Consider the following 9,604-nt stretch of genomic DNA (forward strand, 5'->3'; position numbering starts at 1 on the left):
CCTGCATCTCCCAGTGTGGCCTTCCCTAACTCCTGCATCTCCCAGTGTAGACTTCCCTAACCCCTGCATCTCCCAGTGTGGCCTTCCGTAACCCCTGCATCCCCCATTGTGGCATTCCCTAACTCCTGCATCTCCCAGTGTGGCCTTCCCTGACCCCTGCATCTCCCAGTGTGGCCTTCCGTAACCCCTGCATCTCCCAGTGAGGCCCCTTCATCTAGTTTTGGAGTCACTGCATTTCTCTTCCAGGGCAATACATTGTATAGTTTAACCCTTCCTGTGCCAGTACCACTTAACCCTTTCTCTCTCAGTCATTGTACCATATCATTTAATCTTTCATCTCCCAGTGCAATGTATCACTTAAACCTTGCAGAACAATGCACTGTATTATTGCCTTTTAACTTTTAACTTATACTGTGCCACTTGACTGTAACATCTGTACTGGAGACCATGCTCAGCATCATTTAACTCTTCATGTACCAGTTCCTATGCTTTCTATTATCCTTTATCTACCAGATCCCATGCTTAGCATTACTTAACCATTGTTCTACCAGATCCCATTCTTAGCTTCACATAACCCTTTACGGTACTAAAACCCATGCTTAGCATTACTTAACCCTTCCTGTACCAGATCCCATTCTCCGCTTCAGCCTCTGCAGCCCAGGATGATGTTATTGCACCCTTTCCTTTCAGGATATAAGTGAATGTGTAAGCACAGGGGAGTCCAGTGTTCTGTAGGTTTGTAGCTTAGTGGAACCGGTGTCAGTATTGATGGGATCAGAACTGGAAGTCAAAGAAGATTATTGAATGGTTCTGTTCACCCTCTCCCCAAAGTCAGTGGCCAGTAAGATGTGTCAGTTACAAGGGCGGGGCGAAGGGTAGGGTCTGCCCATATCTGGGGACACAACTACTAGTAGGGACAAGGGGAAGATGTGAAAGAGTTGGCAGGTCTGAGAGTGAGTGGAATACAGTAAATAGCGGGGACCCCGGGCCCTACAAGAAGGACTGTGGGTAGAGAAAGGAGCAAGAGATAAGGCCTGGCATCAGATACAGTTGGAGATCAGGATACAGACGGACGTGTGGCAACTCCCACAAAAGGTGAGTGGGGCTTATCTCTATGGTGTGTGTCTGTTGATGAGATACCGCTGTATTACAACTCCCAAAATCCCTGCCAGAAGCTGCACCCTCTGCTTTATAACCAAGGCTGGGATTATGTGGCAGGCCTGAGAAATAATAGAATGTTTCAGTCACCGACGCGCTCTGTAGTGCAGCATGAGATGGGGACAGACACTGAACAGTTAATAATAAGACAGGCTGAGCATACTGCCCCACTGCTTCTTACAGGCACACTACAACTCCCAGCATCCTCACATGGCCATTTGTATACAGTAAGACAATCAGTGACCCATAGCCCTTGTCCCTACAACTGTCATGCTAGACACTGGCTTGCCTAGTAACCAAGTCGTAACCAAGTAGTAACCAAGTGGTGACCAAGTGGTGACCAAGTTGTGACCAAGTAGTAACCAAGCAGCCTTGTTCAGCCAATCCCTCCCTAACAACAAATAACTCACCCGCAGGAAGGCAAAAGACCCACAAAATTGCCTTCCACACTCTATATGTGGCAATTGCACCAGTTCCACAACTGTACTTGGGGCATTCATACCAGTAGCATTGGATTCCCCACTCTAAAGGGGATACAAATACAAGCATAAAATAACATTCTGCCAAATGAGAGAAAATCAAATACTAAGCAACTTCCCAATATCCATGCATTCCTCATTCTCACTGGGTTTATAGTTCTGTACCTTTCTCTTCTCTGCACTGCTGCTTCTGACTCCTGATACAACTTCCCAATATCCATTCATTCTTCATTCTCACTGGGTTTATAGTTCTGTGTAACTGTCATTGTGTCTGTCCCTTTCTCTGCACTGCTGCCTCTGACTCCTGATACAACTTCCCAATATCCATTCATTCCTCATTCTCACTGGGTTTATAGTTCTGTGTAACTGTCATTGTGTCTGTCCCTTTCTCTTCTCTGCACTGCTGCTTCTGACTCCTGATACAACTTCCCAATGTCCATTCATTCCTCATTCTCACTGGGTTTATAGTTCTGTGTAACTGTCATTGTGTCTGTCCCTTTCTCTGCACTGCTGCCTCTGACTCCTGATACAACTTCCCAATATCCATTCATTCCTCATTCTCACTGGGTTTATAGTTCTGTGTAACTGTCATTGTGTCTGTCCCTTTCTCTGCACTGCTGCCTCTGACTCCTGATACAACTTCCCAATATCCATTCATTCCTCATTCTCACTGGGTTTATAGTTCTGTGCAACTGTCATTGTGTCTGTCCCTTTCTCTTCTCTGCACTGCTGCCTCTGACTCCTGATACAACTTCCCAATATCCATTCATTCCTCATTCTCACTGGGTTTATAGTTCTGTGTAACTGTCATTGTGTCTGTCCCTTTCTCTGCACTGCTGCCTCTGACTCCTGATACAACTTCCCAATATCCATTCATTCCTCATTCTCACTGGGTTTATAGTTCTGTGTAACTGTCATTGTGTCTGTCCCTTTCTCTGCACTGCTGCCTCTGACTCCTGTTACAACTTCCCAATATCCATTCATTCCTCATTCTCACTGGGTTTATAGTTCTGTGTAACTGTCATTGTGTCTGTCCCTTTCTCTTCTCTGCACTGCTGCCTCTGACTCCTGATACAACTTCCCAATATCCATTCATTCCTCATTCTTACTGGGTTGAGATTTCCAATGGGAAGCCAGAAGGCCCCTCTTAGAAGCTAGAGATTCCCAATGGGAAGTTAGAAGGTCCCTCTTAGAAGCTAGAGATTTCCAACGGGAAGTTAGAAGGTTCCTCTTAGAAGCTAGAGATTTCCAATGGGAAGTTAGAAGGTCCCTCTTAGAAGCTAGAGATTTCCAATGGGAAGTTAGAAGGTTCCTCTTAGAAGCTAGAGATTTCCAATGGGAAGTTAGAAGGTCCCTCTGAGAAGCTAGCAAATCCCCATTAGGAAGCTAGAAGGTTCCTCTAAGAAAATTGCACATTCCCATTGAGAAGATATGAGGTCTCATCCAGAACAATGCACATTCCTAGCTAGTAGTGCCCAGTAAGAATGCAATTTGGATCCATGGAGACTCTAGCTATGATCAGCTAAAAGCTAGCTGGAAACCATAGAAATATGGTCACTTTCCTCATTGTCCCCTGTGGTTCTGGTGCAGCACACAACTCATCCCTGGGTGGCAGCTACTCCTTGGTTCTGATCCGGTTATTGCTATCTCTTTGCCTTTATTATTAGAGCAATCATTCTTGAAGAATGTTTTAGTTCTGCACTTCACCACTTGGGGGCGAGTTTGTCTGGTTTTTTTTGTGTGATTTTGTTTCCCAGCCCCCTCCTTTCCCTTTAGTAATCGGCTGTTCGTTCCTTCTCATTTTGACCCTACAGTTGCCCCATGACTATCTTCTTCCCTCCCCATTCGCTTTGCATAAAAAGCTGCACTAGTTCCCATTCTGTGGCTCCCCAACTCTGTATTATTGTGAGCCCTCCCCAGCAGCTTAACCCTTCAGAGTGCCACCCCTTGTAAGCATTATTGTATGGCATTTAGATTGCCCCCATCTTTGCACTCTGTGCATCTTGAAATCCAAGACAAGCAAGAGAGTATTTTGTCACTGCTGTGCAGAAGTCAGATCTTGGCCAGATAAGTTCTTCGACTTCCTTTAACGGACCAGAGCCTCGTTGTTATGGGACGGCACATGATAAGCCGCGTTATTCCCCATATAGCCCCATCATGTACTGTGTGCGTGACTTCTACACAATCTATAGGAGGCCGGAGGCTTCATTGAGGGGGACTCCACCCCAATACTGCTTTTGTACCTCATAAAAGAGAATGGAAGGGCTGCAATGAATATCCCTTGCTCTTTTCTGACTCATGAAACAATGTAGCAAAAACCAGTTCCCCTCCAGGTCAGTTAATCGGCTCCCTCCCTGGAGTCAGAACCTGCAGTGTCCTGGACAGAAATAGTCAGACAGATATTGCTTTCTACAGCAATTACATTTACACAGTGGCGTAACTAGTTGTTACTGGGCCCCATAGCAAATTCAATTTAGGGCCCCAAAATATTTATAAGTTAGCCTATTTTACCAAGATATATTAAAATTGCTAATTAATTAGGGTCTCACTGGGCCCCCTACACTCCTGGGCCCCCCTGCAACCGCAGGGTCTGCTTCCTCTATAGTTGCGCCCCTGCATTTACAAATACCTTTAAAGGGAACGTACACCCCAAGAAACATGCACACCCACAGAAACTGTAAGGCAACCTCTTCATACATGTGATCTTTACTGGTGTCACTCTCTGCACCCCCTGACTGCCCGCCCAACGCTGTATCATTAGTCAACTCGACTTCAGCCAAGACTTCAATTTCCACAATGCCCTGAAAGGAGGAGAATCATAGTAATGGGCAAGGCATTGTGGGGACTGCAGTCTTGGCAGAAGGAGAGACAACTTCTGATACAATATTTCAGGAGTCAGAACCAAAAGTGCAGAGAATGAATTGTGAAGTTGTATCAGGAGTCAGAGGCAGCAGTGCAGAGAAGAGAAAGGGACAGACACAATGACAGTAACACAGAACTATAAACCCAGTGAGAATGAGGAATGAATGGATATTGGGAAGTTGTATCAGGAGTCAGAGGCAGCAGTGCAGAGAAGAGAAAGGACAGACACAATGACAGTTACACAGAACTATAAACCCAGTGAGAATGAGGAATGAATGGATATTGGGAAGTTGTATCAGGAGTCAGAGGCAGCAGTGCAGAGAAGAGAAAGGGACAGACACAATGACAATTACACAGAACTATAAACCCAGTGAGAATGAGGAATGAATGGATATTGGGAAGTTGTATCAGGAGTCAGAGGCAGCAGTGCAGAGAAGAGAAAGGGACAGACAGCGACAGAAAATAGCAATAAATGGATATTGGGTAGTTGCTTAGAATGACAGATTTTGACATTAATGTAATTTGACTCTAGTGGAAAATTGAGGGGCAGACTAAAAGTTTCCTTGTATAGAAATGAATGGGATAGGCAAGGTTGGTGGCCCAGACTGTCAGTGACATCCCTAGCTCGACCCACTCTCTCAATGCCACCCAAGTCAGCCATGAAACAATAAGCATATATTTGTAGTGGGAAAACATAGAGTGCAGTGCTGTACAATAGAAAGGCATACTAACATACTGATCCATACACAATCTAAACAACCCACCTCTCTCAACCCCAGCACCCCTAGTTATCCCTATCGACTCCCCCCGTTACCCTCCCTAAAATCCCTCTACATTCTCAAACACCTGCTCTCACAGCAGCTTATATCTCCCCTTAAATCCTCCTGTATGTCCCAGCAGCACTCAACTCCACTGAGCTGGATCGCGGGTGGAACTGGGGCATAATGCCATGGGCAAGTGGAGCAGAGGCAGGCAGGACCTGGAAGCACAGGAACATCTACATGGAATAACATTGCATTTGCTTCTCTCCTAGGATTCGCTGGAAGTGCATATCCCACCCCAGATGAGCCATGGATTATACCACTCTGACTACACAAGACCCCGTCCCTAATTACACAGAGTCAGGTCTAGCGAGCACATCTGAGGACTCGCAGTTCCTGTATGGTCTGGGGGGTGAGAGCAGCCCAGGTCATTATGGAGGGGCAGTGAGCTCCCGAGCAGTGGGCGGATTCAGACATTCTCCAGGTGAGAAGCCCTAAAGTACTCTCATTCTACACTGTTCATATCAGTAGCACTTAGGAATGTCTATAGTTGCTTGGATACACAAAACATGCTACTAGGTTCTCTCTCTCTCACAAAATTCACTCTTTGGGTTCTCTCTTTCTCATATGCACTCTCTGGGTTCTCCCTACCCATGCTACATTTCTCTTGGCTCTGTAGGTTCTCTCTTTCTCTCCTACAAGATCCCTTTATTCTTCTCTCTCTTTCACACAGGGGCACTTTATCCTTCTCTCTCTCCTGTAAGAGCATTACCCTTCTATCAAGTAAGAGCGCTTTATTCTTCTTTCTCTTTTCCACAAGAGCACTTTATTCTTCTCACTCTCTCTCCCATAAGTGTGCTTTAGTCTTTTCTCTTTCCCACAAGAGCACTTTATTCTTCTCACTCTCTCTCTCCCCCACAAGAGCACTTTATTCTTCTCACTCTCTCTCTCTCCCATAAGTGTGCTTTAGTCTTTTCTCTTTCCCACAAGAGCACTTTATTCTTCTCGCTCTCTCTCTCCCACAAGAGCACTTTATTCTTCTCACTCTCTCTCTCCCATAAGTGTGCTTTAGTCTTTTCTCTCTCCCATAAGAGCACTTATTCTTATTTCTCTTTCCCACAAGAGCACTTTGTCCTTCTCACTCTCTCTTCCACAAGATCGCTTTATTCTTCTCTCTCTATCCCACAAGAGTGCTTTATTCTTCTCTCCCTCACTCTCTCTCCCACAAGAACACTTTATTATTGTCTCTATCTCACAAGAGTGCTTTATTCTTCTCTTTCCTGCAAAAGTGCCTTATATATTTCTCTCTATCCCACATCTTCTCTCTCTGCTTTATGGTTTTTCTCCCAGATTTGAGCTTTATCCTACTCTGTCCCACACAGTGAAAGTCCTTTTCAAACACATTCCTTTTTGTACTCTCTTTCTCTCAGTGTTCCAGACGTTCCCTTTACATTGGCCGGAAACCAGTGCTGGGATCCCCAGCAACCTGACAGCATATGGGAGAAGTACAGGAACATTGTCTTTTTACCCCTCAGCTGCTTCAGCCTTAGGCCCTATAACTTCTCCTCCTTTGTACAGTGCTTCCTCTTTCTTGTTGGGTTCAGCTCCTCCAGCAGAGCGTGAAGGTAGCCCAAAGTTCCTGGAGACCCTGAAGACAGAGAGGGCAAGTCCACTGACCAGTGATCTTTTACCCTTGGAACCAAGAAGTCCCAGTATACTCCAGGTGGGGTACATAGGAGGAGGAGGGCAGGAGTTCAGTCTGTTTCAGTCAACAGGTAATACAGAATGTCTGTTTATGACTCTGTAGACCAGGCTTGAGTCTTTGGTGGAGGTGCATCACTGGAAGGGACAAGGGAGCGGGAATCCATAAAATCACTTGTTTTGCTAATTTTTTCAGAAGATCGTGAGTGCGTGAACTGTGGAGCTACAGTGACTCCATTGTGGAGGAGGGATATGAGTGGGCACTACCTGTGCAATGCCTGTGGCCTGTACCACAAGATGAACGGACAGAATCGTCCACTCATCCGGCCAAAGAAACGCCTGGTATGACTATGTACTCAAATAGAAGTTGAAGAAGGGAGGGTCACCATATAACTGGGGCAACATACACCCCAGGAACATGCTAGGTGGGAGGGAAGTGGTAAGTTAAAGGGGAAGGTCCACCAAGCTGTTGTAGGTGCCTGTGTCATAGTTGGTGTGAACACAAAACTTAGAAGGAACATTGGGGACATGGCTTAGTCAGCCTCATTGAGTACCTCAATACAGCTTCTTTCTATGGGTCACTCCCATCAGGGGAACATACTGCAATGATGCAGGGCAAAAGCTGAGCTCTCAGGCAAAATGCTACCCAAAATAGCTGCCTTTGGACATATATGGTATGTAAGCAGTGCCCAAGGTATAGTGATAATTTGGAGTTTCTGTCTTGTTTTCATGTGGCGATAAGTTGCATGTTCATCTGTCTCCTACAGATTGTCAGTAAGAGAGCTGGCACTCAGTGCAGTAACTGCCACACAAGCACCACTACCCTATGGAGACGGAATGCAAGTGGAGACCCTGTTTGTAACGCCTGTGGCCTCTACTACAAGCTTCACAATGTGAGGAAAGAAGCATGATCCGTGCGTTCTCTCTCCCCATCACCCCTGCACTAAACATGCCTTTTATACACAGTGGGATATTCAAACTTTATTCTAAAGGGAATCGCCATTGCAGCAGGTGTTTACCCAAAGTACAGCCATACCCACTGTAACCTGATGCTAGCTACACATAAACCCATTCACCCTCTACCATTTATAAATGATACTGTTGCCTGCTGTAAATGCCAGGGTGTAAATAACTGTGATGATACATACATTTAGTTCCATAACCAGGCCTGGATTTTAGGGGGCGGCATGATGCCCAACCACACCCACTTTGGTTCAAAAACACTGGGGATGCGCTGGAGATACAATATTTTTTTAAATTTCCCCACTGATGATGAAAATTTGCACGAATAAAGGGGAGGGGACAGGGGCGCCGAACGGGAGTGGGCCTAGGGGTGCCATCTATGTAAATCCGGCCCTGTCCATAACTACTTTAACAACAAAACAATTGACCTTTTTAGGTGAACCGTCCCCTGACAATGAAGAAGGAAGGGATCCAGACGAGGAACCGAAAGGTGAGCAGCAGGTCGAAAAAGAAGAAGCAGCTGGACAATCCCTTCGAGCCTCCAAAAGCAGGAGTTGAGGAACCATCTCCTTATCCATTTGGGCCTCTTCTCTTCCATGGCCAGATGCCACCTATGGGACACATGATCAATCCACCACACCACTTTCTTCAGTCACCACGAATATCTCATTCTGCTCCAGCTGTCAGCTATCGACAGGCGGCATCAGGGGTAACGCCCCCCTGAATTAACTTAAAGGGACACATTCTGAGGGACAGGTTCTAACCCACCAGTCCTTAATCGTCAGAAAACATCTTGTCAGCAAAACACAAACTCTACCATTTGCTTTAAAGGCAAGCCCTCCTCATATATTGACTTACTCCACAAGGAATATCTCCCTACCAAGCATTCAAGCTTTAGTGCCATACCTCCACCTTGGTGGGAGGACCATCCCTTCAGAAAGACCTCCTACTAGCATCATTTTCTCATGTATCCAAGTCAGATAGTACCTGGCACCTTTCCTTGCCCCATAGCTTTCCACCACACCCCAATGTTTATATCAGAATGGGCCAAGGGGGTGCACTAGTACAGCACAAATGGTCCCAGTGCCAGTGTGAATCTGAGCCCACATTGGACATGACACTGAAAGACAATCACCCATCGTGGTGTAGAGTATAGGGTTGCCACATCAAAGGACATATACTGACCTTTGTACCCATACTCACACTGCGTATACCCAGGCATAGCATCTAGAGAACAATGAGTGCAGTGGCAGGACAGTGCTGGTAACCACAGACGGATACAGGAGGGCCCTGTCACGATTAAAGGACAAGTTGATGTTCCAGGCAACTATAGACAAAGCACAAAACATGTCAAATCTCTCCTTAAAATAAACAAGAACTTTTACTTCCTTGGTGTCTCCTTGACATGAATGCGACCATACTGCTTGCTCTGTGGGTGGGGCTACAATCCTTCCTTCTCTGTCAACACCCTATATCCTATTAGAAGTGTTGGTATCTGATCACCTATGAGGGCAGGGTTTTTATCTTGTCTCCTCCCATGCCAGGGCACAGGAGCGGACTGGAATTCAAAATAGGCCCTGGCATTTCTAGTACACAGAGGCCCAAACAGCTCCCACCAGCCCACTGAATAGTCACTTTCTATGGCATCTTACAGCAGCCCCTCTGGCATTTGTCAGAACC

The 9,604-nt window shown here is 46.0% G+C and overlaps 1 protein-coding gene across 1 annotated transcript; it reads left to right on the forward strand.

The window, feature by feature from the left end:
• Positions 1-1,033: 1,033 nt before the first annotated feature.
• Positions 1,034-9,312, forward strand: gata1.L (GATA binding protein 1 L homeolog). Its single transcript, NM_001085640.1, is given in 6 exon segments — positions 1,034-1,095; positions 5,533-5,744; positions 6,691-7,035; positions 7,158-7,303; positions 7,729-7,854; positions 8,361-9,312. Coding segments are annotated over 5 exon segments (1,080 nt in total). The 5' UTR covers positions 1,034-1,095; positions 5,533-5,569; the 3' UTR covers positions 8,649-9,312.
• Positions 9,313-9,604: the final 292 nt, after the last annotated feature.

The sequence above is a fragment of the Xenopus laevis genome, chromosome 8L (genome assembly GCF_017654675.1).
Source record: "Xenopus laevis strain J_2021 chromosome 8L, Xenopus_laevis_v10.1, whole genome shotgun sequence".
Classification (NCBI taxonomy): Eukaryota; Metazoa; Chordata; class Amphibia; order Anura; family Pipidae; genus Xenopus; species Xenopus laevis.